Source organism: Hippopotamus amphibius, chromosome 1, assembly GCF_030028045.1.
Source record: "Hippopotamus amphibius kiboko isolate mHipAmp2 chromosome 1, mHipAmp2.hap2, whole genome shotgun sequence".
Taxonomy (NCBI): domain Eukaryota; kingdom Metazoa; phylum Chordata; class Mammalia; order Artiodactyla; family Hippopotamidae; genus Hippopotamus; species Hippopotamus amphibius.
In genome coordinates, this window is record NC_080186.1 from 48,090,348 (window position 1) to 48,110,701 (window position 20,354).

At 42.6% G+C, this 20,354-nt stretch overlaps 1 protein-coding gene across 3 annotated transcripts in view; it reads right to left on the reverse strand.

The window, feature by feature from the left end:
- Positions 1–20,354, reverse strand: part of DAB1 (DAB adaptor protein 1) — a 414,727-nt gene that overhangs the window by 122,417 nt on the left and 271,956 nt on the right. For all 3 annotated transcript variants that reach the window (XM_057744820.1, XM_057744802.1, XM_057744811.1), the window contains exon 4: positions 12,634–12,732. In XM_057744820.1, the coding sequence (XP_057600803.1) occupies positions 12,634–12,732 (99 nt within the window). The remainder of the gene's footprint in view (positions 1–12,633; positions 12,733–20,354) is intronic.

The following is a 20,354-nucleotide window of genomic DNA, read 5'->3' on the forward strand; positions in this document are numbered from 1 at the left end:
GGGCATTAGATTTATCTCAATGTTGGTGCTAGAATTTTTAAAAACACATATGTATTTTTAATTGTGGCATCAACATATATATAAATACATTTAAATAAATAAATAAAACCAGTAACTATAGCACAAAAGAACAAATGATGAAAAAGTTAGCCAGGATATCACTGAAGTGTTTTGTTCCAGGTAACATCTAACCATCCATGTAAGACACACTCACACCAGCTTCCTTGCTGTGGCCAGCAAACAGTGTAGAACGAAACCAATGCGGTGGACGGGGCAGCCCTCATTAACTGAGACACCTTGGCAGTTCACTGCACCTCTCTGAACCTCGGTGCCACCCTGTGTAAACCAGAGATAATACCTCCATTTGGCAAGACTGCTGTAAAGCTTGGCTAGTTAGTTCCTGCTCTCATGCTCCAAAGGAGGATGCAGAACCACTAAGAGTGGCTCATAAAGGTATGGAACAAGATGTGCGTAAAGCAGTTACAGGATCTGGGACAATAGGAAGTACAATCTCTATCAGCACTATTACTGTCGCTGTTTTTCTCATTACAGCTCAATCTGCATCTTTGTAACCGAGTGGAGTGATGATACAAACTCCGGCCCTCTGACAACAAACCCATACCTCTTTGCATGACACGGGTCATCCAGGCCCCAGGTTCCACCAGGCCCATTTCCCCAGAGCCTCTCCTCTGCAAGGTGGATCTCACAGGCTCTCACCTTGACCTGGGCTCTCACTTTCTATGACACACATTCCTTTATCGTCCCCAGGATTATGAATGCTGCTCCACCTCAGGCCACCACCGAGAAGTGCCTAGAGAAGCACAGAGAACCACTGCTCAGTGCTGGCCTAATCCCGGCATCACCATTTCGATACAAATAGCTCCTGTGAGGGGTGTCTTCATAAAAATACAAGCACCTATTAAATAACCGAGGCACAGTCATGGAAAATGAGTTTTAAATTAAAATTTAAAATAAATGTGTGAGATAGAAAAACAATAAACATTAGACCCCATATAAAGCAATCAGCCATCTAAACAAAAGCAGAGACACCCAAACGGACAGCTCTGATTTATCGAGTGTAACGGACTCTGGAATTTGGATGAGAATTTTCAAAAGTGTCTTTTTCCATTACTCAGTTGACCCTCAAAACTACAGGAAGCTCCCAGAGCACGTTCATATCTGTGATTTACAAGGCATGTATGTCACAGGCCCTTTTGCAAGGACAAAAGAAGAACAGTGGGGAAATGCCGTGACCCTGCTGTATTTTTATCTTTTTTCATAGCACTGATTACTTTCTAACAGAGTATATTATTTACGTATGTCTGTTGTTTCTTGTCTGTCTCCCCACATTAGAACGTAAACTCCACAAGGCAGAGGCCTTCCTTTTATTTGCCAATGTATACACACGACTGAGAATACCCCTTGGCATATAGTAGGTACTCAGTGAGCATTTGCTAAATAAATAAATGGAGTAGTCCTGGTCAAGCGACTGAACTTCCCTGAGGGTCAGTCACCTCATCTGTAAAATGGGAATGATAATACTAACTAAACGATGGATCGCAAGAATTCAATGAGAAAAACATATGTGAATCACTTAGCACAGTGTCTGGCAATCAGAGCGCCACAAACGGGAGAAATAACTAACACAAGTTCCAGAGCTGAGTATTTATCTTCAAAGTTTATAAAAAGCACACATCCCCAAAGTCAGCCATCAAAGAAGGGTGAACAAAGGGCCCAGAGATGAAAAACCAGAGATCTTCAGCTGCTACTCATCCTGCTCTCCTATAGGGCTTGTCATGGGATCAGAATGAGCAAATCAGAAGACTCTTCAGTAATCCACAACAGAGCCAGCAGACAATGGCTCATGGGCCAGCCACTTGTTTTTACAAAGCAAGTTTTATGGGAACTCACCAAGCTCACTTGTTTACATATCATCTGTGGGGACTGTCACATAACAGTGACCAAAGTTAATGGTTACGGGAGACCATAAGGCCCGCCATGTTCACTATCTGGACCTTTAAGAAAAAGTCTGAGGAATGACCCCAGTGTTCAGATGTGGAGAGAGTCCCAGAGAGCAGGCAGAGGAGCCATCCCCAAGCTCACACGGCACATCTAGGCACTGCCACTTTGAGACCAGCAGCTCACACACCCCTCAGAGGCCCAAAGAGCAGCCGATCAATCTTCAGTCACAGGGCTCGCCTGCAGGACGACAGCCTTAAGGGCGGTTAGATTACTCCCCTGGAGAACAAATGAATGTTCACTTGCTTGCCAGAGGCCCTAAATATGCCCTTGAAAAGGAAAGAGACCACCATTGGGAACTGAAAAGAACACAGGCCTTCCCAGTGTGCCATGCTGGAGTCAGTGCCCCGCTCTGCACTTTGCTGGACATTCAGGCTTTGTGCAAGTTCCTTAACCTCTCTGTGTCTCAGTGTCCTCATCTGTTTCATGGGAAAAAAAAACAATTTTCTTAGCTGAATTCTTAGGGGACTGAATTAAATGAGACCAAGCATGTAAAAGCAGCTACCCCAGAATATAATACCTCTTTACCTCCTTAAACACCAAAATTGATAAAATGGTTCATTAAGGGAAAGATAGTACATTTCTGAGCTTGCCAAATACACTTCAAAAGATTCGTGGTCTCACTTTTCAGGGTAATATGAACATCCTTTTTTTCCTCTGTCATGAATTATCCCCTGTCTAAATTATCTAACAGAGACAGCTTCCTGACAGGGCCAATTTCTAAAAATATGTTGGTTTTGAGCTATAGATTGATTTTTTTATTGTGATAAATTAAAATTCAATATCATCCAACAAGACACTAAACACACAGAGACCCAATTTTTCCCCTCAGATGTTCAGTCTCTTTGATATTAAAATGGATCTGGGGCAGCTGTCGGGCTGTAGGAGCCTGAACATTGCAGCAAATGAGCCAAGAGTATGGAGATGGTAGAGAGAGAAAGAGAAAAAGTAAAGAGGAAGGAAGGCAAAATAGGGAAGAAGAGGTAGGGAAGAGGATGCTTTCCACTTCCTGTTTCGTGAGCATCAGAGAGTGACTCAGATTTGTCCTTAGGGATACTCAAGCTTAGGGGTTCTGCTCATAATTTGCTGGGAGGTCTCAGGAGCCATTTCCTCTCTTTGGGTTCTGAGGTTCTTCACTTGTAAATGAGTGGGTTACTCCATGCCTAAGGGACCTTTCATCTCTGATCTCCTAGGACCAGGGAGCTCTGAATCACGTATACTATTCTTTCCTTGCTCACTGCCTGCATGGCAAAACTAGCATCTTTGGTATGTAGTATCTTGGGCGCCAATATCTAGCCCAGACAATCAGCATTTCCTTATAAGTTTGCTTATTCATTACTTCCTGTACCTACCTTCCTTCCCTCTCTTTTGTTCCATCTCTCCCTGACTGCCTCCCCTCCCTTCCTTCAATGTGCTATTAGCATCTCTGTCACACGCCAGGACCTGTGTGAAACCCTGCAGATACAGCAATGGATGAGACCAGGTGCCTCTTGGAGCCTGTAGTCTGATGGAAGCGTGAGTCAACTCATTCTGATATAGACAACTGTGTGCTACAATAAAGATGAACAAAGGATGCTGTAGGAAGAATGTGAATGGATTTCTTAATTCTGAGGGGAGGACATAAGAAAATCCATATCAGAGAGGGGACAATAGAGCTAATGATACAATATTATTTAACACCTAGAGCTTTTTCTCATACCAGGCACTCTTCTAAGTCTTAAGGGGTTTAATTAAATTCTCATTTAATCTTGCACCAACCCTAAGACATAGGTACTTTGATTATCCCCATCTTACAGATGAGTAAAAGAGGTATGAAGTCATTCATAAAAGCTGCTTTATAACCACATGGCCTGGCAGGACAGATCCAAGGCAGCTCCTTCCACTAGGTCCATTCTCTGGTGCAGTACCATACTGGCGAGGAGTGTGGGCTGTGGATTCCAATAGGAGCCAACGTGAATCCTGCTCGGAGGATGAAATGCGTAAGGCACTTAGTTTAACAAAGCACCTGGCCCGAGAAAGGGCTTGATAAGTGGTCATTGTTGTGCTGTGTTGCTGTTGTTATTGTTGTTGACATTACTGGACTGTGAGGTGTTCACTGAGTGAAGAAGGGCAAAGGGATGTACAGAGTGGAGGGGTCTGCTGGAGCTAGTCCTGAAAGCTGGGCAGTGCATGGTGTGTACAGGAAATGGCAAGATGGTACCCCCAGCATTCTGCTCATGCATGAATGACACTCCCAGGTCTGCTACATACAGCTGGGCAAGGGGTACACTGCACAGCTCCATGGGGAGCTAGTCATCATATAGTTATCAAAAACACGTATGCTTATTGAAACCGTTTCCCAGCAAAAGTCGTCCCAGGCAAGGAGCCTTAAAGACAGGGACTTTTCCCTGATTTGCACAAAGGCATCTTATGGGTCAAGGGTGGCCTTAGAGTCACTGAACCTACCTCTCTGTATAGTGAGTGCAGCTTTAGGGCCACAGAATACACTGAATAATAACTCAGGCTGTCATGGACATGATTCAACCAAAACTCCCTGGTTTTACATTCCAGCCGTCACAATAGGGTCCTGCCTACCTTCTCAGTTTTATCTCACTGATAGCAATCACATATCCTCCAATTCAGAATATCCCAACATCTCACTCTTCTGCACACCTGCCCTCCTTCACAACTTTCTCACTTTAGGATCTTCTTAAACACTCCCCATAATTCCCTTTGCCTGGATACTGGTCCTCTTATACCTCTCACCTAGAAAACTGCCCATCCTTCAGATTCAGCCCTTTGTTCCTAAATCATTCCATACTTTTTTCAGATGGAAGAAATCATTTCTTCTTTTGAACTCTCATTATAATTTTATATTTTTCTCTTATCGTATTGTTATTCTTGCTTTGAGTTTTTAGTTACTTACATATGTCTTACCTCCTAGGTTGTAAGTTTCTTGAAGAAAAGGTTTCAGGCTAATTCATCCCTATTCATCACGTAGAATGTTCCTTTCATTCAATAAGCATTTGTGGAATGAATGAATGAATGAATGAACCAATGAAAATGGCAGCTTGGTCTAGACAGAGATTCTTCTTTTTTTTCCCCACATTTTAAAGCTCTTTATTGGAATATAATTGCTTTACATTGTTGTGCCAGTTTTTGCTGTACAACAAAGTGAATCAGCTGTATTTATACATATATCCCCATATCCCCTCCCTCCCACAACTTCCTCCCACCCTTCCTATCCCATCCCTCCAAGTCATCCCCCATCATCAAGTTTATCTCCCTGTTTTATGCAGCAGTTTCCCACTAGCTATGTGTTTCACATTTGTAGTGTATATATGTCAATACTATTCTCTCGCTTCATCCCAGCTTCCCCTTTGCCCCCCACCTAGTGTCCTCAAGTCTGTTCTCTACAACTGCATCTTTATTCCTGCCCTTAGAGAGAGATTCTTAACCTTATCTGACCCAACACTTCTTTTTTATAAACCAATATTTTGTAATTCTTTTATTATCTGGAAATGATTATATAACCTACCTATACACATGAAGTTTAAGCAAATAAAAATGTCCTACTTATAAAGGAGAAATAAAAGAAGATGATTTCTAATAAAAAAATAATGTGAATTTCCACATATAAAAGCTTAGTTACAACTACCATAGAAGAACATAATGACACTGTCTTATGTTTGTGCTTTCTTATAATGAATAAATTTGGTTTTAAGAGGTCATTCAACTCTTCCCTTTATATTTGACATCTTTAAAGAAGGGCCAAATAAGGCCAGTTATGGTGAACATGATAGCTATACATGAAACTGATGGAGTAGTGCCCTGTTGGTGACTCATATATGAAAAGCATCACAGGGAAGTGGTTTTCCAAAGTGATGACCAACTCTTGAGAGGTTTCAACAAAAGAAAGCACATCTTTCTCTCTGTTTAGTTGCATTTCTGGAAAATCCAGTATTATGAATACGGTACAAAAATCACTTTTTTATAGACAAAGTAGAGTTAGGTTTTAGATTCAGTTCATTATAAACAAGTTTTTCATCTACATGAACGTGCGATAAGACATTTAGTCATATGGCACAGGAAACATTTGTGCTGTGCATGAATGTCCTGTACATAGTAGAGTGGCTAGTATACTTGCCCCTAGTAAGTTCCTACATCACCACCCCCTTCTCCAAAAGTTGTGACCACCCCAAATGCCTACATTAAGTTCCAAAACAGCCCTTATGGGGATAGAACCAGTCAACTGGAGAATCTCTGGAGTAAAAGACACAAAACAAACTTAGGAGTTACAAATGTGAATTTGAATTCAATTTCTGCTACTCATAGTAGCCTCGGGCAAGCCACTCACCCTATGTGTACCTTAGATGACTCATCTGTAAACGGAGGTTCATAAAGCCTCCAAGAATTGTTGGGTGTCAAATGAGACAGGATCCACAGAAGCCTGCCGTAGGCCATGTGGTCCTGCTTACAGGCTAGTGAGTCATTACCACTTGTCTTGTGAGAGTCCCGTGTACTGTTTCAATGACTCTCAGGATGGCCAGGGTGTCCCAGGTCTGCAGCCCCTTCATCTTCCTCCCTGTCTCCCTCCCTGGGACCAGTTTCCCTTGCTGCACCTCAGCTGCTCTCCCCAAGTCCACTCAAAATACCCAGTTAGAATTAAAGGAAAAACAGTCCTGTTTTTGATGAGACACAAATAAGGTGATATCTGGTTTTGACTGAAGAATAAATTATTAAATCAGCCCTGAAAATATAAGTGCAGCCATTGCATTGAAAACATCATTACCCCTCTATTATGAGGAACAATATTGAATTCTGGGCCACTCTCCACCTCTCCCCTGCTATGCCCTAGTCTTTCTGTGTACATTTGCTTGGTCGTAATCACGAAGTCATTTTACTTTCTGTGCAATAAGTACTACTGAGCACCTACTATGTGGACGTCATGTGCTAACCAGATAAGTAACAGCGATGAAAAAGATCCAGGCTTGTTCATCTGTGTGTTGCTAGAAGTGTTCAATAAATATTTCCTGAAGGGAAGGATGAACACACACATATCTTTCTCTCTTAGACATATGTGCATTTAGAAATACGTTTTTCTCTTCCTGACCTGCTTCTCTGGTCCTCTCCAACTCACTCCTCCACTGCCAAGTCAGTGTGCCCTTTTCTGTAAAAACCTTCCTGACTATTCTAGGCAAAGCTCAGTCTGCCTCCCCTGAGTAACGACAACTCCATTCACACCTGTGTCTCAGCAGCTGTCAGTTCACTTTGTGAGTCTGGTTTCAGCACCAGACTGTGAACACTTCAGGGGCAAGAACACATCTTCTTCATCTTTGAATCCTCAGGAAACAGACCATCACGCGGCATAGAGCAGGCATCCAATATGCTCTCGCCTAACTGGTTACACTGCCAACATTCTATCTGCAAGACAGTCCCAGTTGTAACTCCACCTCTTTTATCTTCAGGAAAGCTCATTAAAATGAAAGTTAATAATGGTGACAGTAAGACAGGGATAATATTGAATCTGCTCTAATACATATAAAAGGAAATCATTTATAAACTTTGATATTGCTATGATCTGAATGTTTACATCCCTGTAAATTTCATATGCTGAAATTCTAACCCTCAAGGTGATGGTGCTAGGAGGTGGGGTCTTTGAGAGGTTATTAGGTCATGAGGGTGCTACCCTTATAAAACAGGCCCTAGAAAGCATCCTTTCCCTCTCCCCCTTCCACCATGAGAGGATGCAGCAAAAAGGCACCATCTATGAGGAAGTGGCCTCTCACCAGACACCAAATCCTGAGGCCATGATCTTGGACTTTCCAGCCTCTAGAACTGTGAAATAAATGTTTGTTGTTTATAAGCCACCTAGTTTATAGTATTTTTATTATAGCAGCCCAAACACACTAAGAAAGGTATGTTTTTATTAGTGGTATCTTACTAGCATCAAGAAATCTGGACGAGACTACCTGGGTTTGAATCTCAGCTCTGTCACTTGAGAACTGTGTAATTAATTATTTGGACCTCAGTTTTCTCATCTGTAAAATGGAGATAATAATAGCATTTACTTTAATCAGTGTTGGCTAAACTAAATGAACAAGCAAAATCCATCTGTGATTGTGGCAACAAGATGTTGCATTATCTTGAAAAGTTGATACAGACCACTGCCCTCTACCCTGAGAAACAGAATCATCTTTAGGCTCCTGAAATATTTATGATTTTTTAATGGCACAAATTGTAATAACTCTATGGAATAAAATTGCAAATGGGGAGAGACGAAAGCTAGTGAGTTTCCCTGGAAAGACATAGGATTTGGGGTTGGGAGGTCTGATTGGTGTCTCCAGCCAAGTCAGGAACACGCCCAGAATCTCAGTTTCCTTATTTGCGAAATGAAGATGACATTACTCCTGCCTTGGTGTTCACTTGTCTGATTTGAGGACCTAGTAATATACTGACATGAAACCATTTCTACTCCTATTTGCTACTGCTTCTACTATTACTAATAACAATGAGTTCATTTATGACATTTTCTACAATCTCACTGATTCTTTTGATATGTTAACAATACCTAGATATCTGAACATAAGAAGAGCTTTCGATATTGATTTATTTCCTGCAACATACTAATAATAAAATTTACTCACATAAGGATTGGGATCAAGAACCCTTTGAAATTCAAGACAAGGTGTAAATTGCTGCAAAGGGCTCTTTAATTGGGATCAAAACATTTTTGACAGCTTTTGGATTTTTAAAATTCTAGCTATTGTCACGTTCTGCTAATGTTTCTTTTCTTGGTTTGGAAAAACATAGCGCAGCCAAGCTTGAGCAGGAATACTTAGGCACGATAAACAACTAAAATTTGTCATTCCAAATGACAAAGACCCAGTTTCTCATTTCTTTGATATGTAGGACAAAACACTTCACTTAGACGCTTATCCTGGACAACTCAGGCAGTCCCCTGCCGGGCAACGACAAAGGTTCAGTAAACTGTTCCTGCTCATAATCTCCAATGGAGGTTTTGAAAAACCTCCCTTTATCTGGAGATAAATCATATCAATAGGGTTGACTTTAAGGGAGAAACAGACTATTAAAACCAGTCTGGGGAATGGACTCAGATGTGACTTTGGTCAACATCTCATCTTCTACTTGACTTCTTTCCACAAAATCTCCATTGTGTGACTGTTGCTTGAATCCTCTTAGGGATGGTGAACTCACTTGCACAGGAGGTGGTTCATCTACATGCTGAACAGCTCTGACTTGTGGGAAATTCTTCTTCCTCATAAGCTGAAAACTGCTTCCTAGAAACTTCTATCTCCTGGTCTTCGTTCTGTCTCTGGAGTCACACAGAACAAGTCAGCTTCTTCTACTAGACAACTCTTTGGCGAGATGAACACTATTAATATGGAGTGCCTTGCCCCACCATCCTCTCTACTTCAGGCTTAAAAGTTCAATTCTCTCCATCAGTTTTCCCCAGGCTTGTGTTGAGACAAATTCACAAGCTAAGGTTGCAGAAGCCCAACGATACAGGGTCTCAGGTTAATCAAACAGAACTGGAGCAGACTAAGCCAGACAGAAAACATTTAATTCTGCCTTAATCCTGAATCTCCACTAGTATATGATGTTTTTCCACAAAGCCAAATGGCTTTGAGCTTAAATAATGATTTTACCATTGTTCTCTTTGTGTCCAGATAAAGAATCAAAAATCACATTACAAGGTTTAGTGATATCTTTCTTTGGGGCCAGTTTAGCCACCCTTGAGTAAGGATTTAGATAAAAGTAAAGAATATAAACTACATTTCCTCATTAGTTAAAGTTTGGTGATAAGGACTGTTTGATGGCAGGGTACATGATGGAATAGCAAGGCCCAAAAACACAGCCCTGGACAAGATAAAGTATCTGATACTCTGAGCCACTCCAGTCCCTTTGGTGATGCCAATGTCTTGGTGACTTGGGGAGAGACTAGAGATGATGACATATATTGGGGCATATAAATCCTTGTGAAAGTATCTCTCAATTAGGCTTGATCCACACTTATTAGCTCCCTCCCATGAAGGATGTTAAGGCAGCGGTCCCCAACCTTTTTGGCACCACGGACCGATTTCATGGAAGACCATTTTTCCATGTAATACAAGTGATGGAGGGGGATGATTCAGGCAGTAGTGAGAGCGATGGGGAGCGGCAGATGAAGCTTCACTCACTCGCCCGCTGCTCACCTCCTGCTGTGCGGCCCGGCTCCTAACAGGCTACGGACCGGGGGTTGGGGACCCCTATGCTAAGGGATCAATAATATCCTTCCAGTTTCTACAAGCCCAAAGCTGTCTGCCTCCTGCGTTACCCAGGATCCCACAAGGCCAAGTCTGTTTTGAGAAGTGATGGCCCAGCATAGTTTTCAGTCCCCCAACTGCCCTGATCCCCTCATCAGGATATTCTTTGATTAGACTATATATATCCTTTGTAAAATGTGAGTTTCAAAATCGAGCACAGGTCTCCAAACAATAGCGTGCCCTGGAAAAGGAAAATCTTCCCTAGTTTTAGAAACCATACTTTTATTAAAGCAGAAGAGGCTTACATGAGGCTCTTAATCTTGCTGCATTTGAGCTCCTTGACAACAGATGCCTGTGCCTTCATTCTAAACTCCCTTTACCAAGGCATCCCCAGGTAGGCCCACCTTTCCTATAACAGACAGGTTAATTGCTTTGAGTTTTGACTCAGGTCAACGGCAGGCTAAATCCCAGCTCTGCCTCCTTGAACAAAGTCACTTATCCTGAGAGATAACAGACATTGTGGTTAGGTAAAAAGACCCATAAGCCAGACTGTCTCGGTTGTAATCCTGTCTCCACCACCACTTACTTTCAGCAAGTTACATAACCTTTTCTCTCCTTAATATCTTCAACTATAAAATGGAGCTAACAACCCTATCTATTCACAGGGTTGCTTTAAGGGTTAAATGTGCTGGTACTTGTAAAGGGCTTACAACAATGACTGGGACACACTACGTGCTTGATGCAGTCACTGTTATTGTCACTCTCTCACAGGACTGTTGTGAGGACAAAACTGAAAAAAGTGTGCAAAGTGACTAATATGTACCCAGCAGGGAGTAGGTACTCAACAAATGGAAATTATCGCTACTAGTTATTTTTTATTATGGTAAAACATACATAACATAAAATGTACTATTATAACCATCTCTGGTCTACAGTTCAGTGGCATAAAGTACGTTCACATTGCTGTGCAACCATCATAGCACTGTTTTCATCTCCCCAGACTTTTAACTCTGTACTCATTAAACACGAATTCTTTATCACCCCTCCCCTCAGGCCCAGGCAACCACCATTCTACTTTCTGTCTCTATGTATTTGACTTCTCTAGATATCTCATTTAAGTGGAATCCTACTGAATTTGGCTTTGTGTGACTGGCTTATTGTACTTTCCATAATGTCTTCCACATTGTGGCCTATGTCAGAACTTCCTTCCTTTTTATTGCTGAATAATGTTCCACTATATATATATATATATATATATATATACACACACACACACACACATGCGTGCACGCGCACAGACACACACATATATACCCCATATTTCGTCTATCCATTCATCCATTGATGGACAGTTGAGTTGCTTCTACCTTTTGCCCATTGTGAATAATGCTGTTATGGACATGGGAGTACAAATATCTGCACTGTTACTATTCAGGACTAACTTTTCTTCAAGAAAATCCACTTTATACTGTTAAATTATCATCCTACTACCCACATGGTATCCTAATATGAGTCAGAACAAATGGGAGAAAACTATAATGCAAAATGATAGGGTTAGGTAACTTGGCTAGTTGAGTATTGTTTATACAGTACCTGACAAATTACATGTGAAGTCCAATGGAGGTGATATAGGTGAAGGTATGTTAGAAGCTATAAAGCATTGAATGAATAAAAGGAAAACATGTCTGTTGGACCCTTGCTCTCTGGACAAAACAGATCACAGAACAGAGCACTCTTCTGTTTTCTTTTACCATCAATGAACAGGGCCAACAATGCCAGGCAAGTGCTGGGGATGAAGCTGGGAGCTAATTGCTGCTACAAGGTTGATGAAAATACAAGCCACTTCTTCAGTGGATTCAACAAACAGATCAGACCTTACATTTCCTGGTCCTGAAGTGATAGATTTTTTTAAGATTGAAAACTCTATTTATTATTTTTGATGACAGCAATTGCAAAGTGCCACAGGTTCAACCCAAGAGAGTCTGGATGCTTTAACCAAGTCAAAAGCCACCCCCCTCACCGCATCTCACTCTAGGACGCATGTCATTAAAGTTGCCAACACACAAAGAAATTTAACTTAAACTGTCACATTACCCACCGCTCTTCAAGGCACATCAATTCCCCATTACATTACCAGGACTCTGTGACACTTTTATCCCAATTACACTGCAAGAAACACAGTGCAGTCACACTGTGGCCAAGTCAGGGAAGAGCCTCCCTTTGATGGACGATCACAGTTGATCAAGTTTGTCAGTTGCTTTATGTGTTTTTATGCTTGTTTGATATTTCTGCCCAGAGAGTAGAGGCTTTTAAGGGCACATCTGTCAATGGATTCAATTTCACCATGCCATGTGATTCTTTCACTTACCCCTGTCTTCTCATCAAAGATTTTGATTCCTCCAAAGGAGATGGTTAAAAAGATTTTCTGTTTGTGTTCTCCTTTGGAACGAGCGCCAGCAACAACACCCTGTTAAAAGGAAGGACATGGTTTTTACTTTAGTGTTTTCATTTGAAAATTCCCTCCTGTCCCAAAGGCATGTCAGATACCATGAATCGATGCCACCAATCACGCAGACTCCTTTCCCTCCCCGCTTCCATGCTGCCTTCCCCGACGGGCTTGCATCTTCTTGATGTTTTAGGGTGACACTTGTCCTCACTGCTTGAAAACTGTATAAATAAATATCTGAACATGGATTCACTGGAAAAACCAAGATTTATAGAGTGCCTACTTTGTGCCTAGGGGCTTGGCTCAAAATTCGAGACCCCAGGATAAACACGATATGGTCCTCTTGTTAAAATCTTTGCTGGGTTTGTATTAGATATGGTTTTAACCTTTTAAATAAAGATGAGTCATGGAATACATTTCTAAATGTGATTTTAATTTTATACTTCTGGGAAAAGTTTTCATATGAACTAATTTTAGAGATCAGAAAGAAAAGAAAAAATATTGCCAGACGGCATGTCTCAATTTTGTTTGGAAAAATGTGATAGTCATATGTCTATGGTTTTCAGTTTTAACCCACAGATTTTGTGTGTTCTTCTATCATTTTCCCAATCATTCCTGTGCTTTCAAGGAAAGTACTTAGCAAATGAACTCCATTTCTCAAAAATATGTTTTCTAACTTTCCCAAATTTTTTATAAACTGAAGATATGTGTATGAGTTAATTAGAAGGTAGATGTCATAAAAGGTAGGTATGTTACTCTGCTCACTGCTCCTCCCTGGTACCCAGGATAGTCTCTGGAGGGCAGCAGCCACTCAGGAAATTTCTGTTACGTGAATTTGCTATCAAGAGTCCCCTCTAGGACTTCCTAGGTGGCATAGTGGTTAAGAATCCGCCTGCCAATGCAGGGGGCATGGGTTCGAGCCCTGCTCTGGGAAGATTCCACATGCCATGGAGCAACTAAGCTTGTGTACCACAACTATTGAGCCTGTGCTCTAAGGCCCGTGAGCCACAACTATTGAGCCCATATGCTGCAACTATTGAAGCCCATGCACCTAGAGCCCATGCTCCACAACAAAAGAAGCCACGGCAATGAGGAGCCTGCGCACCACAATGAAGAGTAGCCCCCGCTCACAGCAACTAGAGAAAGCCCATGTGCAGCAACGAAGACCCAATGCAGCCAATAAATAAATTAAATAAATAAATAAATTTATAAAAAAAAAAGAGTCCCCTCCAAAGTTGATATGATGCAAATTAAGAGTAAAGACAGTTGATTTTTAAATCAGCTTCTGTGGTGGCCAATTACAGGCAAGCATGCGCTTCTATTAGGGCACAACGCAGAGGCTGAGGACATTCTGAGGACATTCAATGGATTTATGCTCCAGGGCTGTCGTGGACTCTGCATTAGGTGTTTTAAGGCTTCCAGCCCCTTCATCCCTATTAGCCTCCACAGAGGGCGAGACTAAGCCCAACTCTCAATGGTTATCATTCTGGAGTTTTTTAGGAGTAGAAAAGTCTAAAAAAATCATGATTTCATATTTCCAAGAGATAAAAGTCCTTTGTGCTGTTTTTAGAACAGCATGTCCTCAACCTCAGTCTCAGCGAATAGGGTGAGAGGTATGACCAGTAGGCACAAGGAAAGGGAATTCTCTTGGGTTGTCTGATTATCCTCACTTTGGGTATTGGTAATATCCTGCAGAATTGAAACATCTGGAATATACTCTTGGCTGTGCTCTTGGACCAATGACTTAACTCCCAATTCTACTTCCTCAAGTGTAAATACTTCTCTTCCATGTTTGAGAGAATTAAATGAAAACTTACGGAAAGTACCTAGGACAATGCCTGGTACACTGTAGGGATGTCATAATAATTAATTTCTTCTAGTAAATAAAGGACTTCCCTTAGCGTTTGTGGTCCAGTTCCTGTTTGGTACCTAGTAATAGGAATTCACTCCCTCAGGAGTTGCCCATTCATTTTCAAGCACCTCTGACATACGGATGCACAGAATGTTAGAGTCAAAGAAAACCTTAAAGCTATTCAGTCCAAATCTCTCAATTCACAGATGAGAAAAATGATGTCTGAATTGGGTGAATAGTCCCAAGATGGTGCAGAGAGCTGGTGAGAAAACTGAGACCACACGTTCACTTTCAACACTCTTGGTGCAGTGGGCAGTTATTACTCCTTTGTGTGTCTCTTCTTTCTAGCAAGCTCAGGTCCCTTTCCTGTAACCCTACCTGGTGTTCCTCTTTTGGCCCCTCAGGGATGGTACCTACTGATATAAGATTCCTCCTCCAATGACTGCCCTCTAAATAAAGAGAATGACTCACCCTCAAAGCAAAATCTTCAGTCTCTTTAACCCCTCCTCCTGTTCAAAGGTTTCCAGATTCCTCAGTGTGCTTCTTGCTTTCTTATAAATTCACTGAGGGATGGTTTTAAGGACATGGGAGAAGGTACAAAGTATGTCTTTGCATTCCCAGGGGTGGTTCTCATTTCTCTTCGAAGTAACCCGATCAGAGATACCATTTCTGACCCCTTCACGCTCCACACTAAACCACAACTCGTTCTTTCTCCCAGCATCTCTTTTCCTCGTGGCACCCTCCGGCATATTGTATATTCATTTGTTGACTGTCTGCCTTTGCCCAATAGAACAAAAGCTCAATTGTGCACAGAACTTTGTTTTACTCATTCTATGTGCCCCGTATCGAGAATAGAGCCTGGAATAAAAAAGGCACTCAAAAAAGTGAAGTGACTTTCCCCTCACTGGGGTAGTGAAAAAGCCAGGTTTTGAACCTATGAAAACTTGACTTTGAAATCGGGGTTCCTGGCTGGATTTGGAGCAAAATAACTGATGCTTCGATCCCTCTGTAGCCTAACCTTCAACTTTAGTATCCATACCTATGCAAGAGAGAGAACAAGAAGTAGCTCCATCATAATGGAAGCCCCATTACAAATGGAAGCATTGGAAGGACCGTGTCAAAGGGCAGGGAGCCTCTCTTTCTTGTTTTAAGTCCCTCCAACGTGAAGACATCACAGCCCATGGTGGGGAGAGGCTTGCACCTTTGGTCAAGAAAAGTAGCTTCAATGTCCCCATCTCCAAGATGGACCTAACAACCCCTAGCTCTTAGAATTACCAACACCAAACAAAGCTAATTCCTGGCACATAATGGTGCTGACTAGCTAATTCCCTGGTTCCAAGTGGCTAACTCCCTGGCAGAATACGGCTGCAGATAAAGAGGGATGGAAAGAGCCAGCGTGCATGTTTCGGGAGCACTTCTGCTTGGGGCAGCTGGTGATCCAACTTCCTACGACATAGTACCATCTTTGCAGAAATCAAACTCCAATTTTATCAAGCATATTGAGAGACAGGACCTTGAGTCAAGCCCTGAAAAACTGCATGAAGCCCAAGCAAGCCTGCAGCCAGACAGCATGTTGCAGGGTTTCACCTCCCCACAGATCATTCACAGCTGTTACATAGAACTGAAGAAGGGTTATATTGGGGACATCCTATCATGTGCACGCACTCTGCTGGGTGAGGTTTCTCGGAGCCCTTTCCCATGCAGTGCATCATCTTATCAGATTCTCACAGCAACCCCTGACCTGGGCAGGGCAGCCTGTCAACACTGCCTGGGGTGCCTGATCCCAGGGGACGGGGCTGGCTGGGGAATAGGAAGATATGAATGTAGGGGTCTTTTGGGGTTTCTGTGCCTAATATTAGCCACCTGACCTATGAAGTCACTGTTGGAAACCTGGAAATGATGGAGTCAGATGTTTTCTTGGGTACCTACCAAATGGTAGGAGTTCTCTTACATGTCATATAATTTAGCCCATCCCATAATCCTGGGAGGGAAGAATTATCTCCCTTATTTTACAAATGACAAAACATAAGGTCAGGAGGGTCAAGTGAACACCCTAAACCTAAAGGAACTAAAGAGACATAGAGGGAATTCAACCAGGGATCTTTCGAATTCCAATGTTAGGGTTCCTTCCATTATAACCCTCTGGAAGGGCTCTCTGGGGAGGCATGAATGAAAAAAAGGTGAAACCACCAGCTTCCAGACTCAGTAGTGAAGGAGAACGCTAAAATGAGAAAACTCACACTTCTTACCTCATAAGAGTAAAATGTAGGGGATTCCCTGGTGGCGCAGTGGTTAAGAATTGACCTGTACACTATTTATAATGGCCAGGACATGGAAGCAAACTAAATGCCCATCAACAAGAAGATGTGGCACATATATACAATGGAATATTACTCAGCCATAAAAAGGAATGAAATTGAGTTACATGTAGTGAGGTGGATGGACCTAGAGTCTGTCATATAGAGCGAAGTAAGCCATAAAGAGAAAAATAAACACCGTATGCTAACTCATATATATGGAATCTAAAAAAATGGACTGATGAACCCAGTGATAGGGCAAGAATAAAGATGCAGTTGTAGAGAACGGACTTGAGGACACAGGGTGGGAGGGGAAGGGGAAGCTAGGACAAAGTGAGAGAATAGTATTGACATATATACACTACCAAATGTAAAACAGATAGCTAGTAGGAAACTGTTGCATAAAATAGGGAGATCAACTAGATAATGGGCGATAACTTAGAGGGATGGGATAGGGAGGGTGGGAGGGAGGTGCTGGAGGGAGGGGATATATGTATAAATACAGCTGATTCACTTTGTTGTACAGCAAAAACTGGCACAACAATGTAAAGCAATTATATTCCAATAAAGAGCTTTAAAATGAAAAATTAATTAATTTAAAAAAAATAATAGAATCTGCCTGCTGATGCAGGGGACACGGGTTTGAGACCTGGTCCAGATCCCACATGCTGCAGAGCAACTAAGCCTGTGCGCTACAACTACTAAGCCTGTGCTCTAGAGCCCGCAAGCCATAACTACTGAGCCCACACACCACAACTACTGCAGCCTGCAAGCCTAGAGCCCGTGCTCCACAGCAAGAGAAGCCACTGTAATGAGAAGCCCTTGCACCACAACGAAGAGTAGCACCTGCTCGCCACACTAGAGAAAGCCCCACACAGCAACCAAGACTCAATACAGCCAAAAATAAAATAAATAAAATAAGTAAATTTAAAGAGAAGAAAAAAATACAGAGGTGGTACATTAAAAAAAAAAAAAAAAAAAGAGTGAAATGTGCACATACCACTCCCAGCACGGGATGCAATGTGCAGATAACAGTGGCCATCACCATTAGTACTAACACTGATACTGTGAAGCAATGCCATGTGCTAGGCACTGTGTGGAATAATTGATGCAGGCAGCCCTAAGGGAGTCACACAGAGGCAGCATCTTACCGAAGGAATTTATACGCAGACAAGGGGTCAGGCACACCAGGCAGGGTTGACAGGCTGCCCTGTCCAGGTCAGGGGTTGCGTTGAGAATCCGATAAGATGATGCATGGAAAAGGACTCTGAGACACCTCACCCAGCAGGGTGCATGCACATGATAGGATGACTGTGATTTCCAGGGAACATGTCAAGCAGGTATGCAAACACAACAGGCTGAAGGGCTGAATGGCTGAAAATCTAGAATGCTATTCCAGAAAGCTCCATGAACTAAACCTGGTCTCCGGTCTCAGCCCTACTGGTTATCAGTTGTACAATCTTTGGGGGAAAACTCATCCTAAGTTTCACTTTTCCTAGTTAAGAAGGAGAATACAAGTATCTTCCTCTGCCCTGCTTTGTGCCCAGAGACTGGCCCCTGTGGTCTGCATTTGCAGGTCCTCTGAAGCTTCCTGCTGTCTGAATTCCACCAAGGAAGGCACAGACAGGAGATCAGACGGTGGAAGGAGAGAGGTCAGGGTATTTCTTCCAGCCTCCTTCCCAACCTTGTTCTACAATCCCCAGCAGTAACTATAGTTTTGCTTGGTGAGGGAGGGACTTCCTCCTCAATCCTGCCCTCCCTGGATTCCAGTAAATACATCTCATCCTAGGGTGGTAACAGCTTGCCACTGTTTCTAGTTTCCGGTGCCTTACCAACCTTGTTTGCTACCTTAACCTTGCCTAACCTTTGCATGTCACTCCTTCATTAAAGTCTCCTCTTCTGACCTAGCTGTTTCTTATAGAACCCTGATTAACAGATTTACTCTCGGCTCTGTAATTAGCCCTCTAGGCACTGTCTTTGGGAGGGCCCATCTCTTCAACCACTACCATTTTGCCCGAGACCTCTGAAAGGTGACTGCTTTGGAAGTCCATGATGTGGGGCTATTGGGTGGTAGCTTACTGGTAGGGGCTTAAAATCTAGTTGGGGAACCAAGATAGATTCAATGCAGATAGAAAACAGAATAGAATAAAGCACTAAACTATATCTTATCAAACACTGGGCATCTGGAGATCTAGGTTTAAATTCTGGGCTTATCCCAGATTAAATGAAGGTTCTGGGGCAAATCCTATAACTTCCACGAGCCTCAGATTTTTTATTTACAAAACAGGGAGGCTAATATCTACCTCACAAGATCAAAAAAGATAATATATGTAAAAAAATGCTTTGTTGACTAAATTAAAATACAATGACAGTAAGGTTTTGCTGGTGGACAGGCAATGGCTCACCCATACTTACATTATGAACCCTCTCTTAAATCTCTATAATCCAAGAGAAAAACTCTAAAACAGGAAGAGGCACCAGCTTCACAGAGACTAGCAAAGAAAAACAGATATTTATTTAATTTCTCATATGGTCTGACATGGAAAGTGGGCCTTTTGAAAGGCTAACAGGCATTTTGTATTTCTTTGTCTTTCCTTCCTGGGCAGCTGGCCAAATGGAGAATCAATCATTTATGTTTCTGTGTTTCCTAAAGAAACACTACTGGGAGCAGAAATGTCAACATTCTTCTCTGCAACTTGCAAATAATGAAAGACAATTGTCTGGGAACTAAGAACCCTCAACAAGTTCAGAGCTTCTGCCAGGAGGTATTATGGTAGGACCAACTCTCAGGGCTTTGGGGACCTCACGGTTATGAGGGGTGGCAGATGGGGCACTTCACTGCAGCTAACACACACACACACACACACACACACACACACACACACACACACACACTCGGCAGTCCTCAACAGGCCAGGTCCAGCTAGCCTGGCCCAGTGTTAATTCTGAGGGAGAACTTCAGGGCACATAGGGCAACCCCTGCCTCACATCCACTGAGACCTCCATGCTTCTATGAAGGCAGCTGGCAGATGAGGTGCTCTGTGACCCGTGCCTGGGGAACGCTCTCTCCCAGGATGCTGGGGGAAGGTGTACTATCCTATTCCTTGTTCTCAGCAGACTTGTGGCTCTGGGTGAGAACCAGGTCACTGGAGATCTTCTTGATGTCTTTTAATGAATATTTGTCAAAAGCAAATCTCCATTTGCCTGGCCTCATACTCAGTAAAGAACAACGTCAGCAAGAATCAAGATCCAGGCCTTTATTCCCATCCTTGACTAGGGTCTCCTTACGGAGGCAGGCGTGGCTCAGTCCTTCTGGGTTCTCCCTCTGCAATCTGTCCACTGGTAGAGAGGTTGTGTTATGGTCTGATCTCATGCATGAGTCACAGTCCTGCTCTGGGGCAGGGTGGGGGTCAGGGTGGGTGAACATGGAAGGCTGCAGTTATCCAACTGTCCCACAAGCCGAGTAGAATGGCCTGTCTCTTTCAAGGATGCCC